Source organism: Petromyzon marinus, unplaced genomic scaffold (genome assembly GCF_048934315.1).
Source record: "Petromyzon marinus isolate PM22_M1 ecotype Great Lakes invasive population unplaced genomic scaffold, UKy_Petmar_22M1.pri1.0 PM_G_Scaffold_81, whole genome shotgun sequence".
NCBI lineage: Eukaryota > Metazoa > Chordata > Hyperoartia > Petromyzontiformes > Petromyzontidae > Petromyzon > Petromyzon marinus.
The window spans coordinates 872,949-891,901 of record NW_027423037.1 but is presented as its reverse complement, the minus strand read 5'-3'; the positions used below and the strand labels follow the sequence as shown (position 1 = coordinate 891,901).

Genomic DNA, 18,953 nt, shown 5'->3' with positions numbered 1-18,953 from the left:
AACCCCAGCGAGGTCTTGTGCGAAATCCTGTTTGGCAGGATTAATTGTGCTCCCCTTTACAAGACCCTAGTGGAGGGAGCGAGCTGATTTTCTAAAGGGAGGGGGGGGAGAGGCTGCGTAGGGCCACACATTCGCTCGACGCAACATCACAGAACGGTGCCCGGAATGGAAAGCCGTGGGCTTGTCGGGGCCTTAACGCTCCGCAGGGAGCGGAGAGCAGCGAGATGCAATCTGTTCCTTAAACCTGCTGTGACCGCAGGAATTCATGTTGTTGAGTTATTTCGGCAAAAACTCACGTAGGTACGAAAACATTTTAATGGATCACGACGTTTGGATCGCGACACAAGCAACCGTCACCAGGTGTGAAACGAACACAGCAGGTGGACCGCCGACGTAGGAGCTGACGTAGTAGCAGTCCACGTGACCTCACCAAAAGAACCAAAGGATAAGGAGCAAGAGGAGCCAAAGTACGGTAATCCGTCAACATCAAAATAATCCGCGGAGAGGCGTCATCCCCCTCAGGGACGGAGCCAGGATTTTCAGCCCGGGGTGACATTCAATAAATGTAAACTTCAAGAATGATTAGAGATTTCGATTTAAAGCTTTCATGACTGCAAGGATTCATCTTCTTTGGTTCTTGCGGTAAAGTCACCACGTAGAATGAGAATAAAATAATAAAACAATAAAAGTCTCACGACGTTTCGGCCACAACACAAGTGGCCTTCTTCAGGTTTAAAGGGACAGACCTGTTGGGACGACAGGTGGCCTGAAGAAGGCCACCTGCGTTGCGGCCGAAACGTCGTGATAATTTTATTGTTTTATTTTATTATTTTATTCTCATTCTACGTGGTGGTGACTTTACCGAAAGAACCAAAGAAGATGATTAGAGAGTCAGGCTTGAACCAGACGCCATCGGTTTGGCGACACGCTCTGACGGTGCAGTTACACGAAGTCCGCCGGACCGAGTGTCGTGCACTTACACGCACAATGTTTCAGATTTTTCGATTTTTTATTTTTTTTTCGGGGGTGACAATTGTCTAACCCTGTCACCCCCCCCCCCGCCCCCTGGCTCCGCCGCTGATTGCCCTCCTGCACTCTCTCTGACCTTGCATCCTGGAGTGGCGTGCCGCGGGCGTGGAGCTGAGCAAAGACGAGGAGGCGGAGGAGGTGGAGGCGGTGGTGCTGTGTAGCTTGGCTCTGGTCTTTGTGCGCCGGGGAGGAGAATCCAGCAGTAGGCCAAACGAGTACTTGGGACCCTTCGTGGACATCCTGCAACCAAGCCTGGGGGTGAGCGAGATGTTGACTACCTCACCTGGTATACAGCAAGAGGTCGTGTGTTCCACCACCATCATCATCATCACGGTGGCTAGGAGATGTTGACTACCTCGCCTGGTATACAGCAGGAGGTTGTGGGTTCCACCATCATCATCATCACGGTGGCTAGGAGATGTTGACTACCTCGCCTGGTATACAGCAGGAGGTCGTGGGTTCCACCACCACCATCATCATCATCACGGTGGCTAGGAGATGTTAACGCCTGAGCCTGGCAGTGATTAGGAAGCTTGGGGAATATTCAAATCTGTGGGAGGGGCTTAACGCTGCTCAAACGATGAGGATCTGCGAGATTACCTCATCCGATTTCAAAAGAGCGGATCACCTGTCAGACACACACACAGCCATCACACACACACAGACATCACACACACATCACACACACAGACATCACACACACAAGACACACACAGACATCACACACACACAAGACACACACACACATCACACAAGACACACACAGACATCACACACACACAGACACACACAAGACACACACAGACATCACACACACAGCCATCACTCACACACACAATACACACACAGACATCACACACACAGACATCACACACAGACACACACACAGACATCACACACACACAAAAGACTCACACAGACATCACACACAGACACACACAAGACACACACACACAAGACACACCCACACAGACATCACACACACAGACATCATACACACAAGACACACACAGACATCACACAAGACACACACACAGACATCACACACACATCATACACACAGACATCACACACACACAGACACACACAAGACACACACAGACATCACATACACACAGCCATCACACACACACACAAGACACACACAGACATCACACACACATCACACACACACAGACACACACAAGACACACACAGACATCACACACACAACACACACACACAAGACACACAGACATCACACACACACAAAGACATCACACACACACGACACACACACAGACATCACACACAGACATCACACACACGACACACACAGAGACATCACACACACAGAGACATCACACACACACAGACATCACACACACACAGACATCACACACACACAAGACACACACAGACATCACACACACATCACACACACAAGACGCACACAGACATCACACACACACACAAGACACACACAGACATCACACACACACGACACACACACAGACATCACACACAGACATCACACACACACGACACACACAGAGACATCACACACACACAGACATCACACACACACAGACATCACACACACACAGACATCACACACACACACAAGACACACACAGACATCACACACACATCACACACACACAGACATCACACACACACAGACATCACACACACACAGACATCACACACACACAAGACACACACAGACATCACACACACACGACACACACACAGACATCACACACAGACATCACACACACACGACACACACAGAGACATCACACACACAGAGACATCACACACACACAGACATCACACACACACAGACATCACACACACACACAAGACACACACAGACATCACACACACATCACACACACACAGACATCACACACACACAGACATCACACACACACAAGACACACACAGACATCACACACAAAGACCCCCCGTACAGCCTTAACAATCTGTAGGGGCGAGTGCTGTAAGCGAGTAGCAGCACCTATAAGGGCCGGCACGGCACACGAGGGGGTGGGTGGCCAACACCACGCCCGACCGCCTTTGTCTCCCCCAGTGGTGATGTTTACTACACACCACTACACCAGGTACTCATTTGAGGCTGAGTCGACCTAGGGGAGGCCCAGGACCGGTTCAGAGAATCGTAGCGCGGCGTAGCGCTAACCACTACACTACCGCTCCCCACATACACACACACAGACACACACAGAGACACACACATCACACACAGAGACACACCCAGAGACACACACACAGAGACACACATATCACACACGGAGACACACACATCACACAGAGACACACACACAGAGATACACACAGAGACACGCACACAGAGACACACACCACACACAGAGACACACACACAGAGACACACACGGAGACACACACACAGAGACACACACACATCACACACAGAGACACACACCACACAGAGACACACACACAGAGACACACACGTACACACACAGAGACACACACAGAGACACACACCACACACAGAGACACACATGTACACACACACACGGAGACACTCACACAGAGACACACACACGGAGACACACAGAGACACACACACACAGAGACACACACAGAGACACACATACAGAGACACACACATTACACACAGAGACACACAGACACACACACATCACACACACATACGTACACACAGATACACACACAGAGACACAGATACACACACATACACACAGATACACACACTATTACACCATTCAACTACAGACGAGAGACCTTCTGCAGTGATCTATCAGTGCAGGAGCGGAGCTGCTGTGAGGCGAGGCGCTTGGAGCTCTCTGATTGGTCCAAGCGGCGACTTGGAGCCAATCAGATTTGGTTCCTCCCTAGCCACGTGACGCGGGATTTTTTTTCCCGCCAAATTTTTGAGACTCCTCCTCGGCCAGGCGCCATTTTGAGAGTCGTGAGGTGCGGATTTGAATTTTTTTTTATTTCGGAGCAGAAATTAACGACGATGACGACCCCCCAGGGGTGCGAGATCGCCTCTCGTGAGGGAAAACGTGAGGTAAAAAGTGGCCTCAAATGTCCAGCCCGTGATTCGCAGATAGTTTAAATATGCACTGTTGAATTTATGGGCAGTGTTGGGTCTATGGGGCAGTGTTGAGGCTCTGGGACATTGACCAAATACAAACGATTTAATTTGTGAATAATAATGTAGCCTGGTTATTAAGTATGGTGAGTGTACTGACAGTCTATAATGTAGACTGTAGTAATGGTTATTAAGTTTGGTGAGTGTACTACAGTCTATAATGTAGACTGTAGTAATGGTTATTAAGTATGGTGAGTGTACTGACAGTCTATAATGTAGACAGTCTATAATGTAGACTGTAGCCTGGTTATTAAGTATGGTGAGTGTACTGACAGTCTATAATGTAGACTGTAGTAATGGTTATTAAGTTTGGTGAGTGTACTACAGTCTATAATGTAGACTGTAGTAATGGTTATTAAGTATGGTGAGTGTACTGACAGTCTATAATGTAGACAGTCTATAATGTAGACTGTAGCCTGGTTATTAAGTATGGTGAGTGTACTGACAGTCTATAATGTAGACTGTAGTAATGGTTATTAAGTATGGTGAGTGTACTGACAGTCTATAATGTAGACTGTAGTAATGGTTATTAAGTATGGTGAGTGTACTGACAGTCTATAATGTAGACTGCAGTAATGGTTATTAAGTATGGTGTTTGTACTGACAGTCTATAATGTAGACTGTAGCCTGGTTATTAAGTATGGTGTTTGTACTGACAGTCTATAATGTAGACTGTAGCCTGGTTATTAAGTATGGTGAGTGTACTGACAGTCTATAATGTTGACTGTAGCAATGGTTATTAAGCTGAGTGAGTGTACTGGCAGTCTATAATGTAGACTGTAGCGGTACGTAGCTAACCGTGCTAATTGTGTTTTGGTTGCATTTTGCACAATTATAATCGTACAATATGGCACCAATCTTTAGCACGAATGTTCAGTTTTATCCTGAACATTCAGCTCTGACACTTTCAGTGAATACCTGAAATGATTTCCATTGAGAATGTCAATCTCTTGACACTTAAGGGGAAAATAACCCGGTGGGTTATGACCACGCGATGCCTCGCATTCACCAAGACAATGCAGTGAATGTGCTGGGGGAAAGTAAGCACATTAAGAGCAAATATCCTAAAAAAAATGTTTTGATAAAACTTGACCATAACGTACTCTTTGGCTTTTTCGGTGAAGTCACATAACGGCCAGCATGTTTTTTTTTTCCCTCCAAATGTTTTTGTAATCTGTGCACAAGACCTGATGAAACGAATAACATTTTTTTAAAATAACCCACGTGACAGATCCAACTAATCTCTCTTAAACTATAAACTAGTTTTTCTATTTTATTGTACAAGGTAAGGCCCACTGAGCTATGTAGCTTTTTTTCACAAGCGACCTGGCCATCACGAATGAAAGCTCAACACAAAGTGACTTCATCGTGTGGAAATGTATCGCAGTTAAATATTTTAAATGCGTGACGTTAATTCTAAATCTGGAGGGGGGGAAACCGGAGGAACCAGAAACAAATCCATGCAACCACGAGGCAGAGACACGCACACTCCAAATATACTACCAGCAGCTCCACTATCAACAACAACAACCGCAGTTCGCCACTAAGTGGCGGTGACATCACCACGACGCTTGTGCCAGGCGATGTGCACCTTGAGGCCACGTGAATTGTCGAACGCCCGCTGGCAGGAGGTCACGGGGCAGACCCAGATGCGACAGGTCGACTGACTGAGACGACTGGCTGATGCACCACCTGTGCCCCCTACTGTGCCAACTTGCTGTCCTCAACGGATGGCACCTCAGCCAGCCACTCACAGGGGTGACTTCTTCCAATATTTGAGGCACCGCAGCCTCAGCAGGGTCATCCTCACTTTGTGCCACGATGTTTTCCTGGCTGAGGGATTTTCCCTCCCCCAGGACCTCACAGAAATGCTCAGCAAATCTGCGAACCTGTTCCTGGGGGTCGGAGATTGGATCACCATTTTTTCCCCTAATGATGGTAATAGGTGTGGCGCTGCAGGTTACTTTTTTGATGGAGTTAAATAGAGATTTGTGATCACGGGCCACTGAGGCAGACTCCATCTCCTCAGCAACCCGCGACCACCACCCATCCTTGCAGCGCCTCACGGCTCTCCGAACCTCCGAGCGAAGGCTGCGGTAAGCCTCCTCATTCTCTGACGTGGGATTCTGTAGCCGATGACAGTGGGCCTGTCGCTTTTTCTCAACCATCCTGAACACCTCCTCTGTCAGCCAGGGTCTCTGGGGAGGTCTGGACCGCGTACCCAAAGCAGCCATTGCAGCTGCATGAGTCACAGTCCTAAACCTCGCCCATTTACCCTCGACATCAGGAGGAGTCGGGGACGATGCCAATCCCAGCCGCAAGCGATGATGAAATTCTCGCTTGCAACTTTCATCAGATAACTGAGACCAGGCCACTTTATGTTGGAATGGGGTCCTGGGTGTACACCCACCACCGGAGTGGAAGAATGGCAGGCGCATCTTACAGATGACTAGTCGATGGTCAGAGGGCAGATCAGCTCCACGGTAGGTCCTGGTGTCAAGGACATGGGCTCGCATTCGCTGGTCCGTCACTATGTAGTCCAGCAGATGTTCTTGCTTGGACCCGGCATGCATCCATGATGTTGTGTGGATGCGCCGATGCCGGAACAGCGTGTTGGTAATTACAAGCCCATGGGCTGCACAAAAATCTTGCAGCCTCCTACCGTTGTTATTGGGCTGATCTGGCCCATGCCCTCCAATCACTCCAGACCAGGTGCCAGTATCATGACCAACTCGGGCATTGAAGTCACCCAACATGATGACTCTATCCCGAGGGGCCACTTTAGCCAGCACCTGTGACAGGAGGTCATAGAAGGCATCTGACTCATCGGCTTTGCCTGCATCCCTCCACGGATGTTCATCTTCGGTGGGGGCATAAGTAACCACGACCACCATTCCTCGCCTCCGGTTGATGGGAAGGCGAGCCCAAAGTAGCCTGGGGCTTACAGCTTCCCACACCTCACCGCCACGCTCCCACGCCCCCTTCATTCTTTTGTTCAAAAGAAGACCCACACCCTGTTGTTTGGCAGTCTGCTGCCCCGAGTAGAGGACTGTCCACCCCTCATGGTGGCAGGAGCCAGAGCCGGTCCACCGGACCTCCTGAATGCCGCATAGATCCAGGCGGTACCGGTCCAGCTCCCGACAGAGGAGTGGCAGCCTCTCCTCTGCAGTGAGCGTTCGAACATTCCACGTGGCCACCCGTAGTGGCTTTTCGTTGTTTCTGGAGTAGCCCCGAGGGTAGGTATTCAATCTCCTGGCTCCGCCAATTGGGGTTTGGCCAGGAGACGTCATAGACGCCTGGCCCCCTGGGGCCTCCGGCACAAGCTTATTAGTTACATATTTCAGTTTAATTCGTGGTTTCGTGGTAATTAATTGAAGGTGGAGGGGTTACCAGCCCCTCGCACCCGTCCAGAGCCCCCGTTTAGCCCCTGTGGTGGACACATATGCCATGAGGGGAGGAGCCAATCAAAATTGGATCTCCCCCCACAGCACTGTCCACGACAGAGTTGCCCGTCCGGCACCGCGAGGAGGTAGGGGGTTGTTTTGCCGGACACACACTGACACACACACTGACACACCATGATACACACACTGACTGGAGGAGGTGGAGCGTGGTCAACACATCTACGCCTGAAACATTTTAGAAAGAAGCGGAGAATACGGAACAACCCACCTGTTGTCCATTTCGATTTCCGTGTTGCCTCTAATCTTCAGTCTTGCTGTGTATCCACCGTCTGCTGGAGCTCACCTTCTATAGCGAAGATATCCATCATCTCCAGTTTGTGTGTCTTTAATAAATTGTCTCGGATATTTCTTGCTGCTCTCTATGTCCTTCATACATGCTGCTGCATTGACATTAAGGTTTCCGCATGGTCCATGAATCATATTTGCGGTCACTACTGCAAACAGATTTTGGGTCTTCCTCTGGATTTGGAAACTCGGCAGATATAACATCGATTTGGATTGGATGATTTTTTTCTTTCAGCCAGATTAAAATCTGAGCGTGGGGAAGTCATCTACATCATTAGACCACCTTTGGCGGTACCAAAATTAAGAACGGAAATGGTTTGAAACATCTTTCCAATGGTTACTAAGCCAGAATCTATCTTCTCGGTTGAAATTGTCTCTGTGCTTGTATATGTGAATGGCCTCATGAACAAATCTCTCATGGTAGCCGGTTGGTTTGCAAAGAACCTCCGTCTTGGAGAAGTCAATGTCATGTGAGCCCACTGAATTATAACAGTGATCTGCCACGGCAGAGGAGTTCGTTCTACCGTGTTTCAAGTCTGCTTTATGTTCGCGGATGCGGTCCGAGATATGTCGTTTGGTTTCTCCAATGTAGCTACTACCACAGAGGCACTTTAGTTTGTAAACGCCCGGGTACTGTATGTCTGGAACAGCATCTTTTACAGATGGAATCAGATCACGTATTTTATGTACTGTGTTGCATCGGACCTGGATCTTGTATTTATTCAGGATTTTGGAGATCTTTTTAGTGACCCCTGCAATGTAGGATAAGGTGATGGTTTTGAGTGGATCCACAAGAGGATCCTTCATGACTGGAGTGATGGCTTTGCGGATTGTGTAGTCGGAGTAACCATTAGCCCTGAGAGGCTGAGAGCCTGGTGTACGTGCTAAAGTTGAGGGTAAGAATCCACCCATTTTTTCGCCATATAGAATTGTGATATATAACGACTTATTGTTGGTAGCTTAGCTGATTGGAGAATATATAGAGTTTATTGATAACATTGAGGTAATTTATATTTTAGTTTTTTATTGGTTCACTATATAGTATTCATTATATAGTGTAGTGTATACCCAGTTACTGTGAATAGCTCAGATGTGTAGGCTTTGACTTCAAGATAGCCATTTCTGTGACCAGTCACAAGCTAATCACTCAGCTATTTCAATGCTAAATTCTCCTAGTTATTTCAATGCTAAATTCTCCTGTTTGATTTGTAATAGATGCCTCTGTGAATGTGTATGCTGACTTTAACATAGCCATTTCTGTGACCAGTCACAAGCTAATCACTCAGCCGTTTCAATGCTAAATTCCAAGCTAATTCCTTTGTCAAGGCGCTTTTGTTTCTTCTCACACAGCTTAAAGGTCGCGATCTGAGCTTCGCTTTGTTCGCTCCAGCGCTGTCCTCCAGACAGTCTCGTCCCTTCACCTGATGAAGGCCGCTTGTGTTGTGGCCGAAACGTCGTGAGGATTTTTTGTGTTATTTTATTTTATCAATTTATTATTTTATTCTCATTCTACGTGACTTTACCGAAAGAACCAAAGAAGATATCCTGGATCGTTTTGGTGAACGCTACAACAACAATACTCATTTCTATACAACGTCTGTCTCACGTGATTACTCTGTGTGGTTCATAAGGTGGGGCGTGTGCTGCTTTGATGATGGCAATTCAACCCCCGACCCACCACCCTCCCCAACAACTCGCTCCAACCATTCTGCGGTCATGATTTGGGACTGTGATTCCATTTGCAAGTAAACTCACATTTCAACAATGAGGGTTTGAAAGCATTAAGCATTAGCTCTGTCTGCATGTCTGCTCTGTTGTAAAGATGATCCAATATGAACACAATTGTAGTACAACAGCTCACGTTGCTATTAGGGACCTAACAATGTTGAAAACTGGCCAAAATTGATTAAACGGCCCACTCATGGTCCAGAGCAGAACTCGGTACCACCTAAGGTAGCAAAACTTCAGTCGTACCCATTTATTTGGATGGAAAATGAAAGTAAATTACTTGATAGTCTCACTCATTGCATTTGTTTATCACTGGCCACATAGAGAAATTGAAACTGCTCAATGTAGGCCACCTCACGTGGTACCGACAAAGGAGACATCTCATGGGCTATGAAAAAATAAGAATAGGTTGTATCCTTTCTGGCAATAAAACAGATCTTAAGATTCATTGAAGAAGGTTTCTGTTTGGTGTTTGAACATCTAAACACCCGTTTTATTGCCAAAAAAGGATCAAATCTCTTCTTATTTTGTCATACTTTGATACCGGCAAAACGGTCTCATTTTGAAGCGTCTCATGGACTATTGGATGGGGAGAAAAAAACCGGCGCTAAAAGTCAGCGCCGACCTCTCCTGTCGTGCCCAGTGACGTCATCACGGGCGAAGTTCACCGCGCGAAGTCAAACGCCGCCTCGTGAGCGCCGCTCGAAACGCAAAATCATCGCTCGGTGAACATTTCCGAGGACAAACAAACGCATGCCGGGAACCGTGTGAGTTTGTGTTTCTTGTTTCCTCTGCGCAATGTGCGGGAGGGCTTCATCCAGCAGTGGATTGACAAAAGCGCTGTATGCATACTGCACAGGCTACGCTAACGTCACATTTAGGCCCATGGACCGAACAAACGCGGCTCTCTTTCTCCATCCGTCTCCACTCTCTCTCTCTTCCTCTCTCCACTGCTGGCCTGTAGGTTTGGGCCGAGCGAGTTCCTGCCGGGGATTTGGCTCTTCAGGAGCTGATTCCCCCCGTGGCTTTGTCGGCACGAGGCGACTGCGCGGAGTGTCAAGGGCTCCACCGGGCCCCAAGGCGCCGCCCCGGCACCACCGTAGTAGCCAAACCATCGGCGCTCGGCATGGCCTGTATGAAGGTCCTGCTGGACCGCATGTTGCGCACGGGGTACAACATCGTCCAGGAGAACGGACAGAGGAAGATCGGACCACCGCCCGACTGGCAGGGGCCCCCTCCCGCCCGTGGCTACGAGGTGTTTCTGGGGAGGATCCCGCGCGACCTCTACGAGGATGAGCTGGTGCCCGTGCTGGAGACGGTGGGGAAGCTCTACCAGCTCCGCCTCATGATGGAGATTAGCGGAGAGAACCGCGGCTATGCGTTCGCTACCTACGCGACGCTCGTCGAAGCCACGGATGCCGTCAAGAAACTCAACAAATTAGAGATCCGTCCCGGACACTGCATTGGAGTCCACTTTAGCGTGGACAATCGCCGCCTCTTCATTGGGGGGCTGCCAGAGGACAAGAAGCGAGCGGAGGTGATGATGGCGATGAGCGGTGCCACGGAGGGCGTGGTGGACGTCAAGATGAGCGTCTGTCGCTGGGACAAAACTCTCAACCGAGGCTACGCGTTCATCGAGTACGGGAGCCATCGCGCGGCCGCCATGGCCAGGAAGAAGCTCCTTCGAATCACCTTGCAGCTATGGGGCCGGACCATCAAGGTGGACTGGGCCATCTCGCAGCGGGTGGCTGCGGCCGCGGCGGTGGAGATGGAGGCGGCCGTGCCAGACCTGCTGCAGCCGGAGTGCACGGGCACCGGCAAAGCCGCACAAAGCCAATTTGGGGGCTGGGGGGCACGCATGCAGCTGTGGTGGGTACCTCTCCACCTGCGGCCCATGCCCATTGCTCTCGAGGCACTGCCGGAGGCGGCCATGCTGTCGTGGGAGGTGCGGCTGCGGATGCTGTGCCAGACCGCCGGCGTCAGCTACCCAATCTTCGAGCTGCACGCTTACTCGGAGCCCGGGATACCCGTGGGCCTCCTCTATAAGATGTCGATTCCTGGGGTGGGAGGAGGCGCCGGCATCTTCCCCGAATTTCTGAGCTCCAGCGAGGAGTGAGCACGGGAAGTGGCGTGTCAGCTTGCCTACAACATCCTCAGCAATGCGAATCCCCCGCCTCCGGCCACGCCCTCTCGTGGAACCTCGGAGCAGGTTACACGAGAGGGCGTGGCCAGAGGCGTGGCTAGGCCCCGCCTCCGGCCACGCCCTCTCGTGGAACCTTTCGAGCAGGTTACCGGAGTAACTCGGCTAGCCCCACCTGTTGCCTTTGCCCCAGATGCGCCTCCTTCCCTGATTGGTTGTTACCTCTGTGGCCGTACCTGTTAAGCCCTTGCCAGGCCAGCAGGTGTCACCCTGTGATGTCAGCAGGTGTCACCTTGTGATGTCAGCAGGTGTCACCCTGTCATGTCAGCAGGTGTCACCCTGTGATGTCAGCAGGTGTCACCCTGTGATGTCAGCAGGTGTCACCCTGTGATGTCAGCAGGTGTCACCCTGTGATGTCAGCAGGTGTCACCCTGTGATGTCAGCAGGTGTCACCCTGTGATGTCAGCAGGTGTCACCCTGTCATTACACTTTAATGAAAACCGACAACAGAATCCTTGAAGAAAAAACTAATTCAGGTGTTTGACATGTCGACGCCATTTCGTTTTGAAAATGTAGCGGAGAAAAATATATTTTGTTCACATCGCATTCTGTTTTGTCAATAATCTCTGTAACGTGCGCCTGCTCTGCAAGGCATGCATTAACCCCTTTCTGTCTCAATTTAATTCCCAGCATGCAATTCTCCAAGCCTCAGATTTTATAAAATCTTTCGCGCAACTTTAATCCTGGTAAATATATTTTTGTTCTTTTAAAACACAAGCATTATATTTAGTCTATTGCATGGCTAAAGTATTCTAAGTAAAAATATAAATTGTATTAAACCAATGTTAGATCATCGCTATGATAAATATATTTCTACCCTACAATATACAAATCTACATTGTGCTAATGTTTCAATTCTACTTTTATTAACTTTCAAATATAGTGTCTAGGACACATTTTCAAAGATATATTTTAATGTACCCAGACAATATTTGCACGTGCCCACATTAAAAAAACTTGCAGACTGCATACATAACTACGACAACAGAATCCTTGAAGAAAAAACAAATTCAGGTGTTTGACATTTCGTTTTGTACGGGAGAAAAATATATATTGTTCACATCGCATTCTGATGTCAAAACATTTGATTCTTTATAAAATTGAAAAACCCTTGAACAACTTTGCTGCACACGGAGATGTCCGTGCACCGCCTCGTTTCCACAGCTTCTATCCCGGTGCCATTTGTATTTCATGCACATACCGCTGTTAAGAGTTTGATGTTTTATTGATTTTCAATTTAGGTGTTTTTTTCCTGTAATGTTTTTTTGTACATTTTTTAATGGAAATAAAGTCCTGAAAAGTCTCTTCCTCTCTCTCCACTCTCTCGGCCGAGTCTCTGCCACTTTTGGTTCTGAGTGTCGCATGCTTGGGATCCTTCTTTCCCTCCTCTGTGGATTTAATTTGATTTGCTGATTTACACGTCAACATATTTAAGACTTTTTCCTAATCATTACCAACGTTTCCATTGCCAGGCACTTTAGAGTAACTTATTACCTTTTCCCACAGCATCATAATATAATTTTCCTGGATCATCACCTTCATAGCTTTGATCCATTACCAATTTTTTTTCAAATTTTCTTGCTGTGGTTTTCACACCTGATGATGATTGCTTGTGTTGCAGTCGAAACGTCGTGAGAATTTTATTGTTTTATATTTTTATTATTTTATTGTTTTCCTTATATGTGACTTTAACGAAAGAACCAAGAATATGAATCCCTGCAGTCACGAAAGCTTTAAATCTAAATTCAATCACCAATGGTTTACTGGTTCGTTTTTGTATTTACTTATGCCACCGTCTTTCCCCGTGGGACCATGTGGCGTGAAGTTGTGTCGCACATAAACAGAATCTGTTCACATCACGATTTTCCATACTCGACTGTCAGTTGCCATCCCCGGGGCAATGTGCACATTTGTCGACTCGGCGAATCGATTTGATTTCAGGTCCCGTTGGGTCGCCCCTTTTGTGCTTTTGCGTGAGCCGGATTTCAACGCAATTCCCGATCCGTTGTGGTGCCACGGTCTCGGAGCAACTCCGCCATCGCCTCGACTCCCCCGTGGCCCCCCACACCGAGCACGCACCTGCAGCGCGCACACGTAGCGTCCTGGCGGGGGTTTGCCCGTCACGACGGGTTTTCATCCGAAGGGTCTCTGGGATGAAAGTCCCGCGGTTTCCCGGTGCCAGGAGAATGGCCGACCCTCGCAGAGCGAGTCACATTGCGGCGCCCCTGAGTTGGCTTCAAATTGTTTGGGCGCGCGAAGGTTCGCCGGGTCGGCGGCGACGAGTCGCGCGCGACGCTCCCCGCCTTCTCGAGCCGCTCGCGGCATCTGCGACGCCGGCGAGCGCCGCTACGAGGCGGCGATAGGCAAAGTTCCCTTTCGTCTTCGTCCCTCCGACTCTCACGGCGTCCGCGAGACGCCGTGAGCACGGCCGCGAGGTACGTGATGGGGCCTGCGAGCATTTGCGGACTTGGGTAGCGGTAGGCCTAGGCTCCGCTCGTAGAATATTCCCTCTGGGCGGTGCGGGGTTTGCGCCACGAATAAAAGTTAGCAGAGAGCATCGGTGTGGTGCGTGTGTGATTCCCGTGCGGAGCGGCTGCGTGGGCGGATGCGCGGCGAGAGCGAGGGCGGAGCCGCGGCCGGAGCTCGCGCGTTGAGATCATCGCTCGTCGGCGTGGACCCGAGTGGGCCGCCGCGTGCTGCGTCAGCCGTAGTGGGCGCGCGGCGTGCACGGACGCGCGTTGAGATAATCGCCCGCAGGTGCTAGACCGTTCGGGCCCCGTGTTAACGACGGCTGCGGTGCGCGCGGATGCTCGTGGAGGTAATCGCTCGCCGGTGTAGGCGCTAGCATGCCGCTGTCCGCTGCGTTAGCGATAGCCGCGGTGCGCGCGGGGGTGCGTGGGTTCACTCCGTGCGGCCGTGAGCCAGCAGCACGAGTCTGTCCCTCGGAGAGGGCGCTAGCGCGGGGGGCCCGATCGCTCGGTCGGCGGGGACCCGGCGGGAGCCGACCGACACGGTGGAGGAGGCGGCGGAAGGGGCGGACGTCGCGCCCCACCTGCCCAGCGAGGGCGGTGGGGTGGACGTCGGCCCCCACACCGCCATGGCCCTGTACACGTTAAAGTGTTGAGCACAAACTCAAGGAGCAGGGAAAATGGTAATGTTGCTTGGATTTAATTTTAATATCATTGCAACTGTATAGTTTTGATATGTTTTATTGAAAAACATTCACGTGCATTGGCATGTCCCTCTGTCTCAAACATTAATAATGTATCATCTGCAAATGTCCTTTAGCAATGTAAATGTTTGTTCAACATTGGTATGCAGCTTGAAGAATGATGGAGTCTTATAACTGAAGACACTTTGGATTTTCAATCAAAATTTACAAATAATCAACTCTACCATAAACATGCTACATTCCAGCTAAAGTATAGTAGTATATTACTGTAAAGTAGTATGGTGTATAGCACAGATATTTTGTACAAACCCAGCGAGATGGGAGTGCTGCTTTGATGCATTACGCTAACCCCTAAGGGTACAATTTTATTTTTACAGTTTCAATCGGACCAAGTACCTGGGGAGGTTTATCCCAAGTCAACGTGGCTTAAAATCTGCCATGCTGAAATAAAATATCTGGACGTTATTGCTTCTGATGTGAGTGCAGGACTCGCTATCCATGCCAAGGTGCGGAGGCTCATTTGGGCGACCAAAGGAATTCCGAATGCATGTTACAATAACGTTCATTTCAGATGACTGGATTCATTTGGTAGAGTGCTCCAACTTGGGCAGAGATATCTGGCTGGAAAGTGATGTGGTTAAAACGTTTGTCTCGCAGTTTTAAAGGTTGGGCATCAGAGCTCAATAAATTGAGTACTACTCTGTGTGAGGTTAACAGGAGTCATCCAATGGAGAGACTGGGCTACGCCATATAAATGTGGAATTTATATCAGTTGACAGGTCAAACGTACTCTTTGTCCTTTTTGGTCACTTTATTATTATTATAGGCTAGTGGTGTTTGTGTGTTTTAATCACACAGATGGGGGGGGGGGGGGGGGGGCATTGCACCTCGCTACACCCATCCACTGCTGACGGTAGAGGTTGTGTCTGTGTGTGTACACACACACATTGTACACACACACAGTGTAAACACACAGTGTACACACACAGATTGTACATTCACAGAGTGTACACACACACAGTGTACACACACAGTGTATACGCACACAGTGTACACACACACACTGTACACACACAGTGTACACACACACAGTGTACACACACACACAGTGTACACACACACACAGTGTACACACACACACACTGTACACAGACAGTGTACACACACACAGTGTAAACACACATAGAGTGTACACACACAGTGTACACACACACAGTGTAAACACACACAGTGTACACACACACAGTGTACACAGACACAGTGTACACACACACACAGTGTACACACACACACTGTACACACACAGTGTACACACACACAGTGTACACAGACACAGTGTACACACACACACAGTGTACACACACACACACTGTACACAGACAGTGTACACACACAGTGTAAACACACATAGAGTGTACACACACAGTGTACACACACACAGTGTAAACACACACAGTGTACACACACACAGTGTACACACACAGTGTAAACACACAGTATAAACACACACAGTGTACACACACACACAGTGTAAACACAGAGTGTACACACACAGTGTAAACACACAGTGTAAACACACAGTGTACACACACAGAGTGTACACACACATTGTGTACACACAACAACAACAACAACAACCGCCATTCGCCACTAAGTGGCGGTGACGTCACCACGACGCTTGTGCCAGGCTATGTGCACCCTGAGGCCACGTGAAGTGTCGAACGCCCGCTGGCAGGAGGTCACGGGGCAGACCCAGGTGCCACGGGTCGACTGACTGAGATGACTGGCTGATGCACCACCTGTGCCCCCTACTGTGCCAACCTGCTGTGCTTTAGCCACCCGGCGCTCCGCTCGCTGTTGTGAGCGTCGCTCCTCCGCCCTCCGTTGTTGTTGGAGGGCGACTGCCTCCAACTGCCCAGTAGCATCCTTCACGAGCCTCCTCCACAGAGGCCGATCTTGACACCGCTGGTACCAGTCATCGGCAAGTCCACTCAGCTCCACGTCCTCCTGTACCACATCACTCCATCTCTTCTCTAGCCCGTGCCGCGCCCGCTTAGCCCCCTCAATCCGGCCAAACAAAAGCTGTTTCGGCATGCGGTGGCTGGGCATGCGGGCTACATGACCCAGCCATCGCAGCCTTGCCTGCCGGAGGAGCTCACCGATGGGACCCTGCCCAGATCTTTCAAGGATTTGTGAGCTCCTCACACAATCCAGTCTGGTTAAACCCAGGATGGATCGTAGGCAGGTCAGCCTAAATGTTTCTAACCGGCGAAGATGTTCCATTAGGGGGGTCCACGTTTCGCAAGCGTAGAGAAGGGAGGGAATGACCGTGGCCGAGAAGACCTGAAGCTTAGTGCGGAGCGACAGACCAGGTAGCTTCCACACAGCGTTACGCAACCGATGAAAAGATATTGCCGCTCGACTGATTCGGAGTGAGACCTCTGCTGTTAAACTGGAGCCAGTCATAAGCACACTGCCCAGGTATGGGAAACTCTCCACTCTCTCCACAACTGCCCCATCACCGATTGGGAGTTGTGGGGGTGGAGTGTCCGATGGTACAAAATACCCAGGCAGGTGCTTAGTTTTGGTGGGGCTGATGGTAAGGCCCCACCTCTTAGTGGCACGCTCCAGTCTCAGCAGCAGCGTCTCCAACTCCTCCTCTGACTGAGCCGCTATTACCAAGTCATCAGCATACATAACGTGGTTGAGCAATAGGGAGCCATCCCTTGACCGCACCCGGGCATCGATTAGCCTCCCATTATATCTGTACCATATGGAGATTCCCCCGGTACAGCTATTGAAGGCTTCACGAACTACGTGGTCAAAATAGATGTTAAATAATGTGGGAGCCAGAGGACATCCCTGTCGCACCCCAAGGTGTACAGGGAATGGCTCTGACTCCCGGCCACGTAGTTTTACCCGGGCCCGCTCACCATCATGAAGGTCCTTAATGATCGTGAGCAGAGGGTCAGGTACTCCAAAAGCACGAAGAACGACCCAGAGCCCAGGCCTACTGATGGTATCATAGGCCTTGACCAGGTCAATAAAGCAGAGATGTAGGTCTTGTTGGAATTCCCTACACCTCTGCTGTAGCAGACGGACAGAAAATATGGCATCTGTGCAGGACCGCCCTTTCCTGAAACCGCATTGGGGCTCCGCAAGCCTCTCCTCAGCGTGCCTGGCAAGGCGATGCTGAATAATCCTTGCCAGGACCTTTCCCGGCACACTGAGGAGTGAGATGCCCCTGTAGTTGTTACAGTCTGTGCGGTCCCCCTTCTTAAAAAGGGGGACCACCAGGGCATCCTTCCAATCCTGCGGAACCCGTCCAGTGGTCCAGACTGTTGTTATGATGTCATATAGGGCAGTCTGTGCACAAACGCCACCCTCCCTCAGCATTTCGCTTGGGAGATCATCTCTGCCCGCTGCCTTTCCTGGTCTCAGACTCCGGATCGCCTTCAATACTTCCTCAGCAGATGGCACCTCAGCCAGCCACTCACAGGGGGTGACTTCATCCAATATTTGAGGCACCGCAGCCTCAGCAGGGTCATCCTCACTTTGTGCCACGATGTTTTCCTGGCTGTGGGATTTTCCCTCCCCCAGGACCTCACAGAAATGCTCAGCAAATCTGCGAACCTGTTCCTGGGGGTCGGAAATTGGATCACCGTTTTTTCCCCTAATGATGGTAATAGGTGTGGCGCTGCAGGTTACTTTTTTGATGGAGTTAAATAGCGATTTGTGATCACGGGCCACTGAGGCAGACTCCATCTCCTCAGCAACCCGCGACCACCACCCATCCTTGCAGCGCCTCACGGCTCTCCGAACCTCCGAGCGAAGGCTGCGGTAAGCCTCCTCATTCTCTGACGTGGGATTCTGTAGCCGATGACAGTGGGCCTGTCGCTTTTTCTCAACCATCCTGAACAACTCCTCTGT

General features: G+C 49.9%; 2 protein-coding genes across 2 annotated transcripts in view; one reads left to right on the top strand and one right to left on the bottom strand.

The window, feature by feature from the left end:
* Positions 1-2,069, bottom strand: part of LOC142921547 (mutS protein homolog 4-like) — a 28,250-nt gene extending 26,181 nt beyond the window's left edge. Inside the window, exons 1-2 of the mRNA XM_076062951.1 lie at positions 1,630-2,069; positions 1,106-1,269 (exon numbers count right to left, since the gene is read on the bottom strand). Coding sequence (XP_075919066.1) covers positions 1,106-1,269; positions 1,630-1,634 — 169 coding nt within the window. The 5' untranslated portion in view covers positions 1,635-2,069. The remainder of the gene's footprint in view (positions 1-1,105; positions 1,270-1,629) is intronic.
* Positions 2,070-3,962: 1,893 nt separating this feature from the next.
* On the top strand, positions 3,963-12,070 carry LOC142921535 (RNA-binding protein 47-like). Its single transcript, XM_076062937.1, has 2 exons — positions 3,963-4,090; positions 10,616-12,070. The coding sequence occupies exons 1-2, from the start codon at positions 4,040-4,042 to the stop codon at positions 11,765-11,767; spliced, it is 1,203 nt and encodes a 400-aa protein (XP_075919052.1). The 5' UTR covers positions 3,963-4,039; the 3' UTR covers positions 11,768-12,070.
* The last annotated feature ends 6,883 nt before the right edge of the window (positions 12,071-18,953 follow it).